At 39.4% G+C, this 22,919-nt stretch overlaps 3 protein-coding genes across 3 annotated transcripts; all 3 read left to right on the top strand.

Annotated features, from left to right (window-relative positions):
- The first annotated feature begins 77 nt into the window (after nt 1–77).
- On the top strand, nt 78–1,205 carry LOC134660108 (zinc finger protein 583-like). Its single transcript, XM_063515810.1, has one exon. It carries the CDS (start codon nt 241–243, stop codon nt 1,171–1,173), a length of 933 nt encoding a protein of 310 aa, XP_063371880.1. The 5' UTR covers nt 78–240; the 3' UTR covers nt 1,174–1,205.
- Nucleotides 1,206–1,217: 12 nt separating this feature from the next.
- Nucleotides 1,218–2,353, top strand: LOC134660106 (zinc finger protein 135-like). The gene is made up of 2 exons (XM_063515807.1): nt 1,218–1,244; nt 1,607–2,353. Exons 1-2 carry the CDS (start codon nt 1,218–1,220, stop codon nt 2,348–2,350), a joined length of 771 nt encoding a protein of 256 aa, XP_063371877.1. The 3' UTR covers nt 2,351–2,353.
- A 4,703-nt stretch (nt 2,354–7,056) lies between these two features.
- LOC134660105 (myoneurin-like) lies at nt 7,057–22,299 on the top strand. Its single transcript, XM_063515806.1, has 6 exons — nt 7,057–7,062; nt 7,104–7,202; nt 8,994–9,281; nt 9,991–10,173; nt 20,829–20,963; nt 21,907–22,299. The coding sequence occupies exons 1-6, from the start codon at nt 7,057–7,059 to the stop codon at nt 22,297–22,299; spliced, it is 1,104 nt and encodes a 367-aa protein (XP_063371876.1).
- Nucleotides 22,300–22,919: the final 620 nt, after the last annotated feature.

Below are 22,919 nucleotides of genomic sequence, written 5' to 3'. Positions count from 1 at the left end.
TACTGCACTCTGGCGGCAAAACATTGCAGTAATCCTCCCTATTGACGAAAAACCCTGGTGTCACTTCAGTATTTTGTTCCAGGGGAAGAATCCCGCTCTGCCGAAGTCTCCGTCCGAAATAAACGTGCCACTTCCGCCTCAGACCGATACAAATGCGAATGTGGCAAAAAATTCAAGCAATTGAGCAACTTAAAGGAGCATAAACGAATACACACCGGGGAGAAGCCGTACGCCTGCAATATGTGCGAGCAGCGCTTCGCCAAACAGAACTCGCTGAAGAACCACGAGCGACTTCACACCGGGGAGAAACCTTACGCCTGCGGAAACTGCGATAAGCGTTTCAGACTCTCGGGTACTTTGAAGAAACATGAACGTCTACATACCGGAGAAAAGCCGTATTCGTGCAAAACATGCCAGAAAGCATTTACACAGTTGGTCGGCTTGAAAAGACATGAACGAGTTCATTTAGAAGAAAGCGTCGCTACTCCCCTTCCACATCCGTGCCAAGTGTGTGATAAACGATTCTCATCCCCGAGCGAATTAACCAGACATCAGCGTGTTCACACCGGGGAAAAGCCGTACTGGTGCGAGATTTGCCAAAAAGGGTTTGCGCAATTAGTTGCGCTAAAACAACATAAAAGAACCCATACTGGGGAGAAACCACACACCTGCGAAATGTGTGAAAAGGGATTCGCAGATTTAAGAGTTTTAAAAGATCACGAACGAACGCACACGGGTGAGAAACCTTATTCCTGTCAAACGTGTAAAAAGGAGTTTGCACGATTGAGCACTTTGAAGAAACATGAGCAAATTCACACTGGTGAAAAGAGATTTTCTTGCGATATCTGTAGAAAAGAGTTCAGACAATCTGGTGCGCTCAGCCAGCATATACGAGTACACACGGGGGAAAAGCCGTACACGTGTAAAACGTGTCAAAAGGACTTTCCGCGAATGGATGCTTTAAAGAGACATGAAAGAATACACACGGGTGAGAAACGATATTCCTGCGGAGTATGCAAGAAGGAGTTTACGGATTCTGGCAATTTAAAGAAGCACGAAAGGGTTCACACTGGTGAAAAACCGTATTTATGTGAAATATGTAAGAAGGCGTATAGAGAATTAGGCAGCTTGAAGAAACATACCCGGACGCATGCTGTTGAAACCAATAGTTGAGTCCATATGCATTAACTAACAAACATTTCAATGGTCTAAAATATATGCCATCGACGCCATCGTCTTATATAGTAAGGGAACTTTAGCATTTAGCCCGCCTTTATCCTAGTCCAGGAAACCAATGCTTGTTTTATTTATTTAAAATATTTCAATGTTATTAAATGTTTTTGTTTTCTAATAAAAGTTGTAAATAAATTACTCTTTCTTTTCAAAATCCATAATACTTACAATAAACAAGCATTGTAATTGATAAATCACTTTCATTGCGAAGGAATTTGATTCACCGATTTGTCCCTTCCCCCCCCCCCCCTTCCAACTCTCCTCCGTGTGATCATTGTTCAGCGAAAAATTTATGTTTTTAAAAAATCATCTCTACTTTTTATTCACGTGTAAAATGAAGTATTTCAATGGTTTTTTAGAGTGTGCTTACTAGATTCTCTATACTTCTCTTGTTTCAGAGAAAGTACCCCACCGTGAGGCTCAAACCTCTGCAGGTATAGAAAAACCTCACCATTGTGGCACCTGTCAAAAGAAATTCCGGACTTCGGACGATCTGAAGAGGCACCAGCGCATTCATAGTGGCGAGAAACCCTACACATGTGATATTTGTCAAAAAACGTTTGTGCACCGGAACTCCTTAAAGTTTCATACGAGAACTCACACCGGTGAAAAACCTTACCCCTGCGCCATATGCGATAGACGGTTCCCACAATCGTGCCAACTAAAGAAACACGTTCGCATTAGTCACACGGGTGAGAAACCGTTTTCCTGCAAAATTTGTGATAAACGATTCACGGACGCGGGCAATCTCAGGACGCATGAGAGAATACACACTGGTGAGAAACCTTATGTATGTGATATATGTCAAAGGCGTTTTACACAATCGAGCGCGTTGAATTTGCATAAACGTAATGTCCACACTACAGAATCGTATCATTGTGATAAGTGTATAAGAAAGTTTGCGCAATTAGATGCGTTGAAAGAACATGAAAAAGTTCATACCGATGAAAAGAGGTTTTCCTGTGATATTTGCAGTAAAAAATTCAAGCAATTGTGCCGATTGAATAACCATATTCGAAGCCACACCGGTGAGAAGCCCTACGAATGCGAAACATGTGAAAGAAAATTCGCCCGTTTACTATATTTGAAGAGACACGAAGAACGAGTACATAAATAAGAATAACCGGCCAAGTGCGAGTCGGACTCGCGTTCCAAGGGTTCCGTACATTACCTAATTTTTAACAATGATTTTTTTATATGTGAAACGCGAGTGAATTGCCTTTAAAAACCCGTAGAGGTCGGATCAGACCCATAGAGGTCCGACTCATGCTTCACTGCATATTTCTAATAGGTTTTCCTGTCATCTATGTATAGGTAAAGAACTATTATGTATATTTTTTTTCAAAATTTTAGATCCAGTAGTTTTGGAAATAAAGGGGGGAATGGTAATTTTTTGTCTATTATCGTAAATAACTTCTAAACGTTTTATTTTAAAATTACAAAAAAAAAAATATTTGGGATTCTCAAAATGAGCTCTTTCATTTGATATGTAACACAATATAGTTTAAAAAACTTTATTTTATAATTTTCTCATTTACCCCCCAAAAGTGGCCTCCGTGTTTAAAATTAATTTAAACAAATGAATTAAAGTTACGTAAACACGTATGATGTCCGTCTTTGGGTCACGAATTTACATATGTGTACCAATTTCAACGTAATTGGTCCAGTACTTTAGGAGAAAATGGGCTGTGACAGACGGACAGACAGACGCACGAGTGATCCTATAAGGGTTCCGTTTTTTCCTTTTAAGGTACGGAACCCTAAAAACCGTATTCCTGTGAAGTTTGTATAAGAGTTTTTTCAGATTCGGACAATTTGAAGAAACATTAGCGTATTCACACTGGCGAGAAACCATACATGTGCGAATTTGTAGCAAAATGTTTTCAGCGTCGGGCGGCTTAAAACACCATAAACGAATTTATACAGAAATCAGTAGATGTTAACCTACATGTGTTATTTCTATAATTTACAATGAAAATGTGATACTGTACCGCTGTCAAATCTGTCTGCGGAGAAATCCGTTTTTCACCGCCTTCGGCATCTACTTTAATTTTGTTCTTAATACCGTAATACTACTGACCTAAGTTGATTTTTTATGCGAATGAATACAAATGCGCATAAGTATGTAGCCATGCTGACTTTAAAATGTAATAGACCTACTAATACGAAATCACATTATTTTTAGCTGTGAGGTTTTATATGATAACTAGCGACCCGCCCCGGCTTTGCACGGGTTAACAAATTATAAATAAACCTGCCTCTTGAATCACTCTATCTATTAAAAAAAACAGCATTAAAATCCGTTGCGTAGTTTTAAAGATCGCGGTCTCGCTTTAATGCGAACTTCAAAATTCGCGCTAAAATGCGTCGAATTACGCGGATAGCTTATGTATAGTTTGGCAAGCCATTTCCGCCAGTGGAGAAAGGCGGCAAATTTAAAAAAATGTACGCGCGAAAGGTTGATTTCCATTAGAAAATTTGAATTTCGTGACTTTTTCTACTCAGAAAGTGGGTTCGCACCATTGACATATATATCTCAGGACTGGCCTTACGTGCACTTAAAATGGTACTAGTTCAGCGGTGTCACTCACGTATCGAGCCAATCGTGTAGTCTAACGCAACTTGTTGCGGCCAATCGCGCGGCGCCGCGCGCGCGTGATGCGAAGTCATCAACCAATCGCGATGCAGCGTTTTCACACCGCTGTACTGGCCCCATTCATGCTCCATTCTTATTGCCCATAAGGCTAGTCCTGAGATATATATGTCAGTGGTTCGCACGAGTATACTTAAAAATATGCAGTCATAGTTTCTTTAGTTGCGAAAATCCCCGCGTTCTCTGACCATTCTGTTTGAAAAATTGATGAGTAGGGGATTCCCCGTCAACCCCGATATAGGGTAATTCCGGGGTAGTTCCTACGCTAATTTCACATAACGTGATTTTTTGCGGAACGTATCCCTCGCGTAAAGCGGTTATTACATGAGTTTTTTATGACCTACAGAACATGTAATTGTGATGGGCCTACCAAGGGCACAACATTTTGATAGATAAGTATTTTTAATTTTTAGCTTTAGTTATTTTAATTGTAGTTTACTTTTAGTTTTGTATTCGTGTTATAACATTTATATAATAAATGATTTTACAACTGTAAATTGTTATTTATTCGTAATTATGTATACATGGATCTAACCCCAAAAACCGCATCAAAATCCGTTGCGTAGTTTTAAAGATCTACACACTATAGTTTGTCAAAAGACTGTCTCATTTCAAACATAAATAGACGGAGAGAATCATACTATCTTTGTCTTTCACGAACTAGTACTAGCACCCAAGAGAAAAGAATGAGTATAATTTTATTTGTTCCTATTTACTGACAAATTGGTTTGACCAACTATAGTTTGTCAAAGGACTGTCTCATTTCAAACATAGACAGAGAATCATACTATCTTTATCTTACACTAGTACTAGCAACTAGCACCTAAAAGAAAAGGATGAATATAGTTTTTTTTGTTCTTATTTACTTATAATTTGGTTTGAACAATTATAAAATTAATAGTTGAGTATTATATTATACTGGGTCAACCAAATCTTGTCAGTAAATAGGAACAAAAAAAACTATACTCATCCTTTTCCTTTGGGTGCTAGTACTAGTAGTATTAGTGTAAGACAAAGATAGTATGATTCTCTCTGTCTATGTTTGAAATCAAACAGACCTTTGACACACTATATTTATTAAGTCAAAATAATTTAATTTAATAATTTTGTTATTAAACTAACTCTTTTTGGCTTAAAGGTCTCGTAACCAGGTCATAAAAAAAAACAATAACAGCCCCTGACAATGACACTGACATAATAGGGCGTCATGTTGCATGACTGAAAGTGCATTCCGATAATAACCCACGTTAGAATGAAACGAGTGCAAAAAATTACGATAATAAAAATAAATAAATAGACACTGTTAAAACTTGATATTGAATATAACTAAGGGATTCAGATTCATTTAGCCTTTATTATTCATGTAATTGTAAAGGAAGAAAAGTTCCATTGCCATCTTACTAAGTTTATCTTCGCCTTACATGTCAACCTCCTAAGTATCTGAACGTTCGTCGATCCATCAAAATCATCAATCAAATCCTTGTTCCATCTTCCTTTTTATTTTCTTCTGTTATATTTTTACGAATACTTGAAGAAGCTTTTAGTTGTCGTAATTGTAGATAAAGAAATGCACGATGGTGTTCATCTGTATAATTTGCATGATTAAACAACCGCCTTTGACACCGCTGAGCGCCGAGCACAGACGGTTACTCGAAGTTATTGTATCTCCAGTTACAAATACGGTAAGCAATATTTAAAATAAATAAAATGCATTTAGTTCAGACTTAAGTCCATAGTTTGTTAGTAACAACAAAAAACAAAAAATACTTAAACAACTATATTAGTACCTAAACCTAAGTGAAGCGAGGACCAGTGCCTGATTAGGCCACTGTCCCACCTCCCCGCTACTACGCTCAGGAAATTTAGAAATCCTTAAAAAAATTACCGCTGGCGCCGCTCCAACGCAATGCTATCAATATCTGACCTTCCAACCCAGAGGGTAAACTAGGCCCTTATTGGGATTAGTCCGGTTTCCTCACGATGTTTACCTTCACCGGTCAGCTTCAAAGCTACTGGTAAATATCAAATGATATTTCCTACATAAGTTCGGAAACCTCATTGGTACCTTTCAACCTAATTTCATTGTTGGTACAAGCTTTTATCGTTGACTGTACTTTTCTTATGACAGACAACTAATACTCATTGAGACAATTTTAAAAACCCCTAACACAATTAGGTTGCGTTGTTTCATCACATAGTTCCTATGGCCACCTCCTGTCTCCATCATCAGATCAGCTCGATGGTACCATAATATTGCATTGTGTATGCAAAATTTCAGCTCAATCGGAAACCGGGAAGTGGATCAAATTTAACTTGCAAGATTTGATTACAGACAGACAGACAACGGGACAGGTGAAAGTAAATAAAAGCTTGTAATATGTAAATGATAGTACTGATAATACAAGCTTTGCTTAGTTCGAGGCTCGGTTCTGTGTGACATTGTCGATTTTTTTTTTATGTATGTTACAGACGGAGCTAAAAGTCTACCAATGGCTGTACTGCAGCGACTGCGAGGTACTGATGCGGGCAGTTCATGACTTCCAGCAAACGGCACTCAAGGGTGTGACGGCTTTCAAGTATATACTGAGTAAATGCAACAAACCAGGAACACAAACTAATAGTTTCCAACCGGTAAGTTGTCCATCTATTGTCAACTAGCAGAACTGATAATGTCCGCTACTTGACGCTAGATGTCGACTACGAAATAACTCGCGTTTTGGTAAGAAAACTGATATACGGACACTCTTTCTTTCAGGGATGTTGCGGATGCCGATTTTTTTTTAATCCGCGGATGTGGATGTCAAGATAGGTACATAAAAAAGCTCAAATATTACATATTAGTAATTTTTATTTCAAAAAACCAGCCAAGTACGAGTCGGACTCGCGTTCCAAGGGTTCCGTACATTAAGTCCCACTCACGCTTGACTGCTCACTTCTAATAGGTTGTTTTGGCTAATGACTAAATTACCTAGCAGTCTAGCACAACCGCCGATGCTAAGACGTTCCTGTACCGACCTGTTCCACATCCGCATCCGCATTAAACTCCGCATCGATTTTATGCGGATGCGGATGTTGAAAATATGCGGATGCGGATGCGGAAGTTCAGCGATTGCGGATGCGGATGTTCGCAACATCCCTGCTTTCTTTACTTATATAACTTATATTTCACTATGTCAGTAATAGCTAGATTGGTTTATTAGAATGAACTTTGTTTTAGATTCTAGAAGCCAAGCCTGAGCCAGTCACGGTCAAAACTGAACTAGGAATTGAGCCGCCCACAACCAACTTGGAGTCTTATTCTTCGGCAACTGTAGAGGTGAGTTGATATTTCACATATTTTTGGGGTTCCGTACCCAAAGGGCAAAAACGGGACCCTATTACTAAGACTCCACTATCCGTCTGTCCTGTCCGTCACCAGGGGCCCGTTTCTCAAAAGCTTGAAACTTTTAATACAAGTGGAAGTCCCTTTCTAACAAGAGCTGTCGAAAAGTGACATCCGCTTGTGTTACAAGATATAAGCTTTTGAGAAACGGGCCCCAGGCTGTGTCTCATGAACCTTGATAGCTAGACAGTTGAAATTTTCACAGATGATGCATTTCTGTTGCCGCTATAACAACAAATATTGAAAACAGAATAAAATAAATATTTAAGTGCAGGTCCCATACAACAAAGGTGATTTTTTTGCCATTTTTTGTGTAATGGTACGGAACCCTTCGTGCGCGAGTTCGACTCGCACTTGGCCGGTTTTTATTCGGATCGTTTTTAACCCCCGACGCAAAACGAGGGGTGTTATATGTTTGACGGCAATGTCTTTCTGTCTGTGGCACCCTGGCATCATACTCTCCAACGGATGGACCGATTTCGATGCAGTTTTTTACGTGAAAGACAGTCCTTGCGGTGGTTCTTGGCTATGTTTGATAGAAATCGATCCAGCAGTTTGAAGAGTATCAACTCTTTTCCAAACTGAAGTAAGGCATTTTTGGGCGAATCGACATTTCTTGTCACTCGTTGCCATGGTTACATTCTCCTGGGTTACTCTTTAAAACCTGATTTTTAGGCATTTAAATTCACCAAACACGTTTTTTTGTTATTATTATTATGTCGTATGGCTTTATTCCTGAATAAACAATTACACTTAATTTACAATTTACACAGAAATGAAATATTTACAATTTAATATCTAAATTGAGTAGCCAATCCCTTGCTTACGGTGTGAGTGCCAACAAGTCCTGCATGCTTCCGGCAAATCGCCTTCTAGGACATTTTCCTATTATGTGAGGGATTGTTTGGGTTGGCTCCCCACAGTCACAGGCTGGTGTCGGCGAGATTCCCCATCTGTGAAGGTTCTGGTTACAGCGTCCTACTCCCGTTCGGATGCGGTTTATAGTGACCCAGATCTGATGGGATTCAAAGACCACCGCATGGTCTTTGAATCCCACGTTTTTTTGTGATACTTATACTTTACCATTGAGAGTCGTCTGCCAAGCGTGTCAGAAAAAGGTGCATGGTGTACAATGTCTTCTAACAAACTATGCTACTATTGTCTCCTGGCTGACCGGACAGAATAACAACAAGAAATAGTTGATCCACCCTTTTGGCACAAAATAGATTTTTTGGCATATAAATAAATAAAAAGAAATTAAAAAAGCCTTTTATTTCTGCTTTTCATAACATGGATTTTAAAGTATTAGTAACTTAACCTATGCTTGAATCTAAATTTCACCAGAACCCTCTTTGGAGGTATAGGCCTCTTCCAGCTTTTTCCATTTTGTGCGGTCTTGGGCCTCCCATATCCAGTTGACCCCCGCTACTTTAATAATGTCGTCAGCCCAGCGTGCCAATGGCCGTCTTCTTTTTCTCTTGCCGTCTGGGCCTTTCCAGCCTGTCGCTTGTAAGGTCCACCTCTCGTCCTGGAGTCTGGCAACGTGGCCAGCCCATCTCCATTTTTGTTTCTGGGCCTGGCTTAGTGCATCTCTAATGTTTGTTTTTCCTCTGATTATGGAATGCCTGGTCTTCTCAATTCTTCTTATTTTCAGCATACTCCATTTTTGGCATATAGCGTAGGGGATTTTTCTAAATCAACATGATCATACCAATTTTTTTTCAGGTAAAATTTCTGGACGACGAAGTACATGTCAAAACTGAGACTGACAACACAGATGGCCACAACTCTAACTTTGACTCCACCCTGAGTTGTGCTGGTGACAGCCACATGGATCCGGATCCTTGCCTGGGCATGAAAGACGGATCCACGGATCCATTACGAGGATCCACTTCACCGTTGCAAAATATAATAATTAAAATTTCTGAACCTGCGCAGAATGTATTAAAGAAAGTGCCAGTTGTTAAACAAAGTGTGCCAATTAAAGTTATTTCTGAATCTGCATCGCAGAATGTATTAAATAAAGTGCCAGTTACACAAAGTGTCTCGAATAGTCAAGTGAGGGTGTATTCTAAAAAGGTAAACAATACGCGCACCCGAGCTGCATGCATCGCCATTGTTAGTAGCTCGGTACTGCTTACAGGGCTACCTAGCCTATAGCTATAGCTAGCAAGGTTAATGGGGTTAATTCCGTCATAGGGCCTATTCCGTCTACTAGCGATTCGAACGACGAACAAAATTGATAATACATATCATCGACAAAGCAGCGATTGCTTTTAGTTTCAGCAATCAATAGCAGATGTTTTTTAGGGTTCCGTACCCAAAGGGTAAAACACGGGACCCTATTACTAAGACTTCGCTGTCCGTCCGTCCGTCCGTCCGTCTGTCACCAGGCTGTATCTCATGAACCGCGATAGCTAGACAGTTGAAATTTTCACAAATGATGTATCTGTTGCCGCTATAACAACAAATACTAAAAATAAAATAAAATAAATATTTAAGGGGGGCTCCCATACAACAAACACGATTTTTTTGCTCTATTTCTTGTTGATGGTGCGGAACCCTCCGTGCGCGAGTCCGACTCGCACTTGGCCGATTTTTTATACGCATGTGGACGGAATAGTCCCTGTGACTGAATTAGCCACATTAACCATATATGTTTTGCATGTAAATTGTAAAGCTCTAATTTCTTTCTAACAACATTTTATACGTATTTTTTCAGCCGGAAACAAACACAACATCAAAAGATTTAATTATAGCAAAACCACAACCAAAGAGTGTACAGTTAGCAAAAATTCCACCGTCAGCAAAGGCCACAATAGTAGCTCCGACAACAAAAGTGACAACAAAGGGAATGGTAGCAGAAAATGCAGCTAAAGTGGTGCCGAAAACATATAGTTTTGAGGTAAACCATAGAAAAAAAAATCCTAGAGTGCTCACTCCATACATCAGTTTTAGTACCAAAAAGACTATTAGCATCTAGCATCGAGTAGCGGAACTATCAGTACTGCTACATCTACTGTCAAGTAGCAGTACTGATAGTTCCGCTACTCGATGCTAGATGTAGACACTGAAATTAATAGTTTAACTGATGTATGGAGTGAGCACTCTTGTCTTACTTATATTTCTCTATGCTGTTGCCTACGTTTCTCTATTAATCTTCTGATGGTTTATTTCAAACATGGTGTAATTGGGTGTAATAGTATTTTATTTATGCAACCGTTGTTTAAGAGGGGTCAAAAAAGGCGAGTGGCGTCATGGCGTGAGTAACAATTTGAGGCGAAGCCGAAAATTGTTAATAAAGACGCCACGAGAATTTTTTGACTCGGTTAAACAACGTTGCATACAATACTTTTTCTACGACCAAGCACTTACTTGGTAACACCGTATTTCATTCAGTATTTTTTAAGTGGTGATTACACGAAGTATCGTAAAATCGCCAAAAAGATACTGCGTGTAAGCACAAATTCTTTTTTGGGGGAATAGACTATATAAAAACTTGTCTTGACAACTATAAGGTAGGGTTTTAAAGGTGTGTGCACGACCCTTTAAATGACAAATAAAAGTACGGGAGTAGAAAATAGTATTTTATGCAACCGTTGTTTAAGAGAGGTCAAAAAAGGCGAGTGGCGTGAGTAACAATTTGAGGCGGAGCCGAAAATTGTTAATAAAGACGCCACGAGTATTTTTTGACTCAGTTAAACAACGTTGCATACAATACTTTTTCTACGACCAAGCACTTACTTTGAAATAAAATTGTAAATTTAACTTTTAATTCAGGAAGTAGCAAAAATGGAGGGTACGGGCGGGAAAACAATGAATGAAATTAAAAAAAAACATGTCTATGGTTCACTTATTTGTCAGAGAATTGTCAGAGATGACATTTAAAATAAGGTTGGCAACACTGTATTTCATTCAATATTTTTTTTAATTGGTCATTACACGAAGTATCGTAAAATCGCCAAAAAGATACTGCGTGTATGCACAAATTCTTTTTTGGGGAATAGACTAAAGACTTGTCTTGACAACTATGAGGTAGGGTTTTAAAGGTGTGTGCACGGCCCTTTAAATGACAAATAAAAGTTCGGGAGTAGAAAAAATAATTCATTTTAAATACAGTCAAATACCCTATTAGCGGCAGGGGTATCGTCGTTTCAGGCGGGTGCGGGGCGAGCGGGTGAATTCGAATTTTTCCCAGGGTCTGCGCGCACTCTTGAGGAGTTCGAGTTAGAAACACGGTGAGTCGTTTTATTTTACAAGCTTTTATTTAACAAGCTATGTATATTTGTCTTGGTCAACTCTTGCAAGATAAATTTTATCCCTCCTAGCAGGAAAAAACCCTTTTCAAAAATTCATATCACCTATTCGAAATAGTAGTTTGTGTTACAAGGGATCAAAATGATATACAGTGTGGAAAGATAAGTCGGGCCCTGGAGGGAAACTACCTTAAATCCTTAAGCTGGCTCATTTTACTTAATGGAGACATTCCTTTATTTTTAAAAAGAAACAAAACTGCATTCAAAGTATTTTTCTTTTTTTCTTCAATTTCGCTTGTCTAAAAAAATCTTGAGTACTAAATATTACATTTTATGGATATTTTGTACGACAGACGAGTTTAAGACCTAATGTTTCTTGGAGAAATGTTATCATTAACATTAACTGTATCGACTAGTAGAATAAAATTGCGAGTTTTTATTTTTTGGAATTTTTAGTCGGTTCGAGTCCCGGGCGAGGCAAGCGAGTTTTAGAAAATCTTTGAATGCAGTTTTGTTTCTTTTTAAAAATAAAGGAATGTCTCCTTTAAGTAAAATGAGCCAGCTTAAGGATTTAAGGTAGTTTCCCTCCAGGGCCCGACTTATCTTTCCACACTGTATTTCCGTCAAGGGCGTACATTGAATCCTGAATAAAGCGATGGATTCTACAATAGAATCTTAGTGTTGACACAATCTGATGCTTAAACAGATTATTTAAGCTAAAATAAAATGTGCAAAATTTTTTAAAATAGTGTGCTAGAACAGAAAAGTGTTCCTTTGATCCCTCCTAGCAGGGAGGAAAAGTGCCACTTTGATCCCTCCTAGCAGGGAAGAAAAAGCTTTCTGAATAGGAGGTGTGAAAAAGGGTTTTTCCTTCCCCTCTAGAAGGGAACAAAGTGGCACTTTTTTTCCCTGCCTGGAGGGATCAAAGTGTCCCTTTTGTGTTCTAGGACATGTTATTTTTTTCTTTATTGCATAAATTTTTTTTGGTTAAATCATTTTTGGAACATAATAATTTCCTCATATGTGATGTGAAAAGCAGTATGTGTCACATGGTAGCAAAATTATTTCCACCTTGGGCGTTAACACTTGAATCCCTCAATACGCTCAGGTTTCTATTTTAGAATTCGCTTCGTTCAGGATCCAATGTACGCCCTTGCCGTAAATATGTAATTTTGCTCCCTCGTACACGTACACAATCTTCTATTTCCGAACAGGGGCCCGTTTCTCAAAAGCTTGTAACTTGTAATACAAGTTTAAGTCCCTTTCTAACAAAAGCTGTCAAACAGTGACATCCGCTTGTAATACAAGTTACAAGCTTTTGAGAAACGGGCCCAAGGTGATGTGAAATAGGGAACATTACGCGAAACTCGGCGAATGGGGCGCCACTCCCAAAATAAGTCACAATCTAAGGGTCTCCCGCAAACGAGAGAGTCGAAATTCTGTTATCTAACCTCTCCATCACTCTTGCATATTCGAGCGATAAAGAGGCAGTTAGCCGAGTTTCGATTTCGCGATTCCCGGTAGACCCTTTGTAAACAAACCGCCTTGATGTATCAATGTCATATTTGATTGTCTTGGAAAATTGTTAAGAAACAGTTTAAGGTATACAGTATGTATAAGTTATTCTATGGTTTACTAAAGGCGCTATAGTTCGTTTTTTTAGCATTAGAAAGAAGGTAAGCGATCTTGACATGTCTTTTAACCTTTTAACCGCTATAGAATACGTCATCGAGCGTGCTCGTGTCGCCGGGGGGTACGAAGTTGCACGAAGTTTTGTCTTATTTATCAGACAGCGGCGAGATGAGCCCGATTTTGTATGTCTTATATATCAGTCTACGGCGGTTAAAAGGTTAATTGAAAAACGCTTTTTAAAAATCAGTAGGTAACTATTACTTATGAAAGCAGAAGAATATAAATGATCGTATTAGATTCATAATTGTTACATATTTGCCATAATTTATTTTTAAATCGTGTTTTTCAATATAAAGACACGTCAAGATTGTTTACCTTATTTCTAATGCTAAAAAAACGAACTATAGTGCTGCACTCTGGCGGCAGAACATTGCAGTAATAATCCCTATTAACAATTTTCAGGATTAGAAAAAAGAAGTGTAAGAAAAAAGATGGACCGCGCGTGCCCTGCCCACATTGCGACAAAACTCTGAAGAACAAACTCGGCCTACAATACCATGTCTCTATGTAAGCAGTATACTAATATACTAACCTCGTACCGCCCAATGTACATTAGGATGTTCACTGAGTTTCGATGGATTGTCAACCTTAATTAAAAAAAAAACCGGCCAAGTGCGAGTCGGACTCGCGTTCCAAGGGTTCCGTACATTAAGTCCGACTCACGCTTGACTGCACATTTCTAATAGGTTTCCTGTCATCTATAGGTAAAGAACTATTTTGTGTATTTTTTTTTCAAAATTTTAGACCCTGTAGTTTCGGAGATAAGGGGGGGGGATGATCATTTTTTGCCTATTTTCTTGAATAACTGCTAATTTATTTATCCTAAAATTATGAAAAATCAAATGGCGTTCTAACAGTTTTAATCTTTTGTCGAAAGATGGCAGTTAATTTTCTGTGGCTCATGAATCTAATATTCTAACTGGATCAGGCATGAGAGTTGCGGGGAAATTACCGAACGGGATAGTCTTATGTATCTTTCAGTAGGAGTAGCAGCGAAAGCGCTATTATTGTTTATCCTTGTCACAGTCTCATTTTTTTATTCCCCACCATAAATTAGTACGGATTATGGTGGGCAACAAATAAATTCAACCAATCATAGTGTCGCATTGCCTGTCTTGTCCCTCAAGAACGCTCTTTTTTAAATTTTCTTTTCACACTACCTATTCGGAAAAGAGCTTTTTCTACTCCCGTACTTTTATTTGTCATTTAAAGGGTCGTGCACAAATCTTTAAAACCCTATCTTAAAGTTGTCAAGACAAGTCTTTAGTCTATTCCCTAAAAAAGCATTTGTGCATAATATACGCAGTATCTTTTTGGCTTTTTTACGATACTTCGTGTAATGGCCACTTAAAAAATACATTGTTGCCAACCTTATAGTCGTAACACACTGTCGCACCGCAACGCGACCTTGAGTGAGACCCATAAGTGAGAGCAAGAAAGAAATATATCTTTCTCGCTCTCGCTTATGGGTGTGAATGTCATATCTGACAAATAAGTGAACCATAGACATGTTTTTTTTTTTAATTTCATTCATTATTTTCCCGCTCGTACCCTTCTTTGCTACTTCTTGAATATTGTGAATCTTGAATATGAATACTATTGTGCCTGTCGAATGAAAACTTAACTTTTGTGTTAAAAAACAGTGTATCTTTCAAGTTAAAATGGATGAAGAATAAAACTTAGTATCTCTACGCCTGAAGAAATATCAGTAATAGCACAAGAATCACTAAAAACAGGTAGATACCGTAGGTAGAAGTCCACTAGATGACATGAAAAATATTTGTTAAATTAACAATTTTATTTCAAAGTAAGTGTTTGGTCGTAGAAAAAGTATTGTATGCAACGTTGTTTAACTGAGTCAAAAAATACTCGTGGCGTCTTTATTAACAATTTTCGGCTTCGCCTCAAATTGTTACTCACGCCACTCGCCTTTTTTGACCCCTCTTAAACAACGGTTGCATAAAATACTATTTTCCTCCCTGCTAGGAGGGATCAAAGTAACACTTTTCTGTTCTAGCACACTATTTTTACATTTTTTTGCACATTATTTTTTTAGCTTAAATAATCTGTTTAAGCATCAGATTGTGTCAACACTAAGATTTTTTTATTTTCCTCATAGTTGATGTGAAAAGCAGTATGTGTCACACGGTATCCAAATTATTTCGTCTTGGTCGTTAACACTTGAATCCCTCATTACGCTCAGGATTGTAGAATCCATCGCTTCATTCAGTATTCAATGTACCTTGACGGAAATATATCATTTTGATCCCTTGTAACACAATAGTACCTACGTAGTTTGTGTTACAAGTGATCACATACTGCTTTTCACACCAACTTGAGGAAAAAAAAAATAATGTTGACACAATCTGATGTTTAAACAGATTATTTAAGCTAAAAAATAATGTGCGAAAAAATGTAAAAATAGTGTGCTAGAACAGAAAAGTGTTACTTTGATCCCTCCTAGCAGGGAGGAAAAGTGCCACTTTGATCCCTCCTAGCAGGGAAGAATAAGCTCTTTTCCGAATAGGAGGTGTGAAAACTACTATTGCTCGAGCCCACGGTATTGAAAAGGGTATCATTACAGGATGCATGTCGAGCCCAGTCCTGTTGCATGCGAGACCTGCAGGCAAGTGTGTCGCAACGATGCCTCTCTCAGGTGGCACCTCAAGCGTAAACATAATAAAAAGGTAACCCTTAGTGTAAGGCCTGAGTGGGCGCTCTTGTTGTGCGTGCAGCGGGGCGGGGCGAGCGGCGTGCATGTTGAACAAATGCGCACGTATAGGAGCGGCCTTAGTGCACGCTGCTCACATCACGCGTGAGCCCACAGCCACGCTGCACGCGTCGCCGAGCGAGCGTCCACTCACGCCTTACACTTATTTATGGGTAGATCTGCAATAAAAATAAACTTCATCTGACTTTTAATACAATAAACAAAATTTTTTAATCAAATTTGATTTATGTTTTTTAAGTAGGAGTCAATCTATATATGTCACCGTAAAATTGTAAACACTCGTCATATTATAATCTCGCTAGTTACATTATAAACTGACGGTAGGGAGATTATAATCTAACCTAACCTAACCTACGTTAGATTATAAACTAACGGGTTCACAATCTTACGGTGTCATATATAAACTAGCGACCCGCTTCGCACGGGTTAACAAATTATACATAAACCTTCATCTTGAATCACTCTATGTAATAAAAAAACCGCATCTAAATCCGTTGCGTAGTTTTAAAGATCTAAGCATACATAGGGACAGACAGCGGGAAGCGACTTTGTTTTATACTATACTAGCGACCCGCCCCGGCTTCGTACGGGTTAACAAATTATACATAAACCTTCATCTTGAATCACTCTATCTATTAAAAAACCGCTTTAAATCCGTTGCGTAGTTTTAAAGATCTAAGCATACATAGGGACAGACAGACAGCGGGAAGCGACTTTGTTTTATACTATACTAGCGACCCGCCCCGGCTTCGTACGGGTTAACAAATTATACATAAACCTTCATCTTGAATCACTCTATCTATTAAAAAACCGCTTTAAATCCGTTGCGTAGTTTTAAAGATCTAAGCATACATAGGGACAGACAGACAGCGGGAAGCGACTTTGTTTTATACTATACTAGCGGCCCGCCCCGGCTTCGCACGGGTTAACAAATTACATATAGGTACATAAACCTTCACCTTGAATCACTCTATCTATTAAAATAACCGCATCTAAATCCGTTGCCTAGTTTTAAAGATCTAAGCATACATAGGGACAGACAGACAGCGGGAAGCGACTTTGTTTTATACTATGTAGTGATAAGATACTCAAATCATCTTCCTCGCGTTGTCCCGGCATTTTGACACGGCTCATGGGAGCCTGGGGTCCCATTGGCATAAGGAACCTTTCGTAGTGAAAGCCAGAATTGGGTATTTGACTAGGTACTAGTCAAATCAGTTTCTTTTTTCGAACTGTCAAAACGATTTTGCTACTATGGATTTTATATGAAACACTAGCATGTGACGTCACAATCAAATTACCTACTCTTTATAGTTTTATAAGGGTTTTAAAATAGAAATTGTGTCTAAAAATAACTGCTGTCTACGTTTCTCTATTAACCTTTTGGACGCTAATGACCGATATATCCGCACCGTAGAATCAACGCCAAAGACGGATTAATCGGTCACAGACTACAGAGCAACATAGACCTACGTGCATATGCATAAAGTTCAATTTCAGTTTTGACACTTCGGTGACGTGGCGTCAGCGTGACAGCTTTTGTGTTTGACACGGCGTCGAAAAGGTTAATATTCTGGTGCTTTATTTCATACATGGTGTAAATTAACTTATTTTAAATACAGTCAAATACCTACTCTACTTATTGTTATAGAAGATAAATACCTTGGACGACTTGAACCCGGACTTGTATTGCAAGAAGTGCGAGCTACATTTAGCAAATCCCAGCACTCTCAAACAGCATCTGTTAGGCCTGAAGCACACACCACGGGAACAATACGCGTGAGTATTATACCATAGAGAAAATAACAACGGGTTGCACTCAGGGAGTGCCGGCAGAAGTGAAAACTCAATCATTATTGCAAAATGTCTGCAGCACTATGTATAATTGAAGTTAACGCCATCTAGCGTTATTTCGTCGCATTACTTGAAACCCCTAAGCACATCATTGTTAGTACTCGAGTTATATTAATACCAGTTAGATCGAAACTCACTAGATGGCATTTAAATCAATAACGAAAAACTCAATGACATTGAAGTAACAGTTTTTCGATCAGGTCACGTGTCCGTCTTACGGTCACGTGACACCTGTTACGAGTTTAACATTTTTTCCCCATCACAAAAAGTGCACAGCGCCGCTAAAGAAGTTTTCACTTCAAAAAATACATAGATTGCTTGCTTACTCCATACATCAGTTTTGGTATCAAAAAGACTACTAATTTCAGTATCTACATCTAGCATCGAGTAGCGGAACTATCAGTACTGCTACATCTATTGTCAAGTAGCAGTACTGATAGTTCCGCTATTCGATGCTAGATATAGACACTGAAATTAATAGTCTTTCTGATACCAAAACTGATGTATGGAGTGAGCAATCTATGTATTTAATGTTTTTTTTTAGTCTTTTTGATACCAAAACTGATGTATGGAGTAAGCACTCTTGTCTTACTATATTTCTCTATTATTATACCATAATATAAGTAGCTAGCGTCCCGCCCCGGCTTCGCACGGGTTAACAAATTATACATAAACCTTCCTCTTGAATCACTCTATCTATTAAAAAAACCGCATCAAAATCCGTTGCGTAGTTTTAAAGATCTAAGCATACAGACAGACAGCGGGAAGCGACTTTGTTTTATACTATGTAGTTAATGTAGTGAAGAAAGAGTGGTAACTCCATACATCAGTTTTCTTACCAAAACGCGAGTTATTTCGTAGTCGACATCTAGCGTCAAAATAGCGGACATTATCAGTACTGCTAGTTGACAATAGATGTCGCGGCAAAGTAAAACTCTAATGCTCGACTATTTTTAGCTAATATTATAACCGGATTCACCAGAACTCTATTTTTAACTCCTTCTGCTTATAATATTAGTTGTAAATTGTTTTAGTAGTACATTTTTCGTCAGCAAAGAAACTTATGCCATCTAGTGTCAAGTAACGGTACTGATAGTTCTACTAATTCACGTTAGATGTCGACTACGAAATAACTCGCGTTTTCGCAAGAAAACTGATGTACGGAGTTACCACTCTTTCTTTACTTACTTTACTCTATGGTGAAACGTAAACCTAGTTAATAATGAACCTTAACCGCCATGAAATTAGGTTCAATTTCGATTGTTGCAGCTTCGTGTGTGAGACGTGCAGTATGAGGTTCCCGAGCGAGAGCCGACGGCAAATGCATATAAACGTAGTACATCTCAATAAGGTACCTTTATTTATTTGTGTGCAAAGGTTATATCCTCCTAAGGCCCAGCTATACAAAAAACATCCATAATTTGCTACTGAAATTTGAACCTAAATTGTAGGGAAATAGAGTCCGGCGGCGGCGTGGCCATATACCTATGGTTCCTTAAAATCTTATTGCATTTTTTATGATATAGGAGGCAAACGAACAGACGTAAAACCTAATGGTAAGCGATTACCGTCGCGCGTAAGTGTGTGGCCGACCTTTAATATGGGAATGGGCTTTTTCTAAAATAAATATCGAAAACCCGATTCTTTCAAATCTGGACATTCTTGGGCTCATTCTACTCAGAATCGACAGCACTCTCAACCCTACCATTAAAAACCGGCCAAGTGCGAGTCGGACTCGCGCACGGAGAGTTCCGCACCATCAACAAAAAATAGAGCAAAACAAGCAAAAAAACGGTCACCCATCCAAGTACTGACCCCGCCCGACGTTGCTTAACTTCGGGTCAAAAATCACGTTTGTTGTATGGGAGCCCCACTTAAATCTTTATTTTATTCTGTTTTTAGTATTTGTTGTTATAGCGGCAACAGAAATACATCATCTGTGAAAATTTCAACTGTCTAGCTATCACGGTTCGTGAGATACAGCCTGGTGACAGACGGACGGAGGGACAGCGGAGTCTTAGTAATAGGGTCCCGTTTTTACCCTTTGGGTACGGAACCCTAAAAAAGATGTCGCAAAATGTCCATTCCATTACGTCACGTTTTATTATGAGAATTTTTTCACTTGTATGGACGTGACGTAGTGGAATGTACAATTTTCATACAAATTTTTGGGACATTTTTTTTTATCATCAGGATTGAATGTGCTAGTGATTCTGAGTTGAAAGAACCCAAAAAGACCAGGATCCGTGAGAATCGGGTTTCCAATATTTATTTTAGAAAACGCCCGAATACGCTCTTTTCTTGAAGGTTTGAAGGTCGTATTGGTCCGGAAATAGCGCAGGCGATAGTTTATTGCACAGTTTAGCTGTGCGAGGCAGAACGTTTCTGGAGAAACCCACAAGGACTACCAACCATCCAAGTGGTGAAGATGGAAACATTTGTTTGAACCATAGAGAAATATAGTAAGACAAAAGAGTGCTCACCCCCATACATCAGTTCAGACTATTCATTTCAGTGTCTACATCTAGCATCGAGTAGCGGAACTATCAGTACTGCTACTTGACAATAGATGTAGCACCGACCGGAAAGTCTTATCTCAACAGCATAAGACTTTCTGGTCGGTGCTACATCTATTGTCAAGTAGCAGTACTGATAGTTCCGCTACTCGATGCTAGATGCTAATAGTCTTTTTGGTACTAAAACTGATGTATGGAGTGAGCACTCATGGTTTGAACTAACGAAAATTCGGACAAATAATACATTATGCCTTAAAACTATATGGGAAACAATAGAGACCCAGTAAAAACAGTACTATTGTCAGGCGTGTCTCACTCCGCGATTTCGTCGCTTTGCTACAGGTAGCTAAAAGTACATCCGTTCGGCCCCAATTTTGGGGAAAGCCATAAGCCGCGCGGGGCGCTGTCGCCACCTAGCGGCCATATCTGTGCTGATCGTAACAGACGCGTTTTGTTAGAGAGTGAGTCTTCTGTACTTAGTACTATTATTTATTCTGTGCTATTATTACAGAAGCACCATAAATGTGCGACATGCGGCAAGACGTACGCGATGGCCTCAGGGCTGCGTCGTCACGTGGCCTCTGCGCACGAGCACGCCCCCAAGCGGCGGCCGCACGTCTGCCATCTCTGCGGGAAGTCATTCACGGTAACACCATAGACAAATACAATACAATACAAATACTCTTTATTGCACACCTCATTACAGAAAACAATACGGATAATACAGGAAGAAGAGGTTCAAATCACCATCATCTTCCTCGCGTTGTCCCGGCATTTTGCCACGGCTCATGGGAGCCTGGGGTCCGCTTGGCAACTAATCCCAGTAATTGGCGTGGGCACCAGCTTTTACGAAAGCGACTGCCATCTGACCTTCCAACCCAGAGGGTAAACTAGGCCCGTATTGGGATTAGTCCGGTTTCCTCACGATGTTTTCCTTCACCGAAAAGCGACTGGTAAATATCAAATGATATTTCGTACATAAGTTCCGAAAAACTCATTGGTACGAGCCGGGGTTCGAACCCGCGACCTCCGGATTGCAAGTCGCACGCTCTTTACCGCTAGGCCACCAGCGCTTCCAAGACCATAGAGAAATATGGGGCATTATCAATGAAAAGGGACCTTATTGTCGATGGCGCTTACGCCGCACAGCGTCGCGCGGCATTGTATTTATATCGGAGCATCGTTAATAATGACGTAAGCGCCATCGACAAAAAGGTCCCTTTTCATAGATAACGTCATATATAAGTACCTGGCGACCCGCCCCGGCTTCGCACGGGTAGTCGTACTAATTTACACAGAACCTTTACAAATTATACAAGTAAGATTATTTTTTTTCATTTTTTTTAAGGTATACAATTGAAATTTGGTTTTAAATGGATTTGTTATACAATTTACATTCTTATTTTTAACTCCCCATTCCATAAATGACGATTCTTTTACCGAAATTGTTGTTGAAATTGTTGAAAGTGCCCCTGTGGCCTATTTGCTTAATAAATGTTGATGATTGATGAATGGACGTAAGCGCCATCGACAATAAGGTCCCTTTTCATAGATAACGTCACATATATTCCTTCTGCCATTGTTATCAGGCCACAAAGTCCCTGAAAGAGCACCTGCTGTGCCACCAAGGAATCCGGCCGTTCCAATGCAAGCTCTGCCCCGCGACGTTCACATACTCCGCCGCTCTTTTCACACACAACAGACTGAAACACCTCAAGATGAAGTGGAAGAAGAAGGCAGGTAACGGGACGGCAGGAGTGGAGAAAGGAGTGGGGGAGGTGGGAAAAGGAGTGGGGGAGGTGGGAAAAGGAGTGGAGGAAGTGGGAAAAGGAGTGGATGAGGTGGGAAAAGGAGTGGATAAGGTGGGAAAAGGAGTGGAGGAAGTGGGAAAAGGAGTGGAGGAGGTGGGAAAAGTAGTGACGGAGGTGGGAAAAGGAGCAGAGTCTATGGATATTGATCAGTTTTTCAATAAGATAGTGTAATGGAGTGTATGACGTATATTTTAATGTCATACTCAAATACCTCGAGATGAAATGGAGGAAAAGGGTGGAAAAAGGAGGGGAGGAGTTGAAAAACCGGAAAAAGAAACTGAGAGCCTACTGCTAAAACCGAAATTGGCAAAATGCTAACTGCATGGGATTTGCCATGGCAGATTTTAATGTCAAATTTATAAGAAAATATGGCGTTTATAATGACATTAATGACACTCCCTGACTTTGTTTTGTTCAATCCGGTACAAAGTTAGCTTAGGCGGACTCCATGGAATGTATTAACGTATACGCAAACGATAATTTTACAGATAATAAATAATTAAAATCTACTTATTTGGTTTTCTTTTCTAGAAATCAACCTACACCTCGTTTCTGAGTATCTATATACCTATAGCCAGCACGTGTCGTCATCTTCCTAATAGTTTTTGGGGAGCTTGGGCTCCACTCGGTGCCCTAATCCCAATGGGGTTGGCCAGTTTGTTGGGTATTTAGCAGATGGCGCCATCGTGCCCTGTCAATCCCTAGAATTGTGTCAATTTTTTGTTTTTTTTAATGCCCTGGATGCCAGCACTTTAAGTCAAATCCCATAGAAAAACCGGCCAAGTGCGAGT

Source organism: Cydia amplana, chromosome 26, assembly GCF_948474715.1.
Source record: "Cydia amplana chromosome 26, ilCydAmpl1.1, whole genome shotgun sequence".
Classification (NCBI taxonomy): Eukaryota; Metazoa; Arthropoda; class Insecta; order Lepidoptera; family Tortricidae; genus Cydia; species Cydia amplana.
The sequence above is the reverse complement of the archived record's forward strand: the minus strand, read 5'-3'. Positions and strand labels throughout refer to the sequence as shown.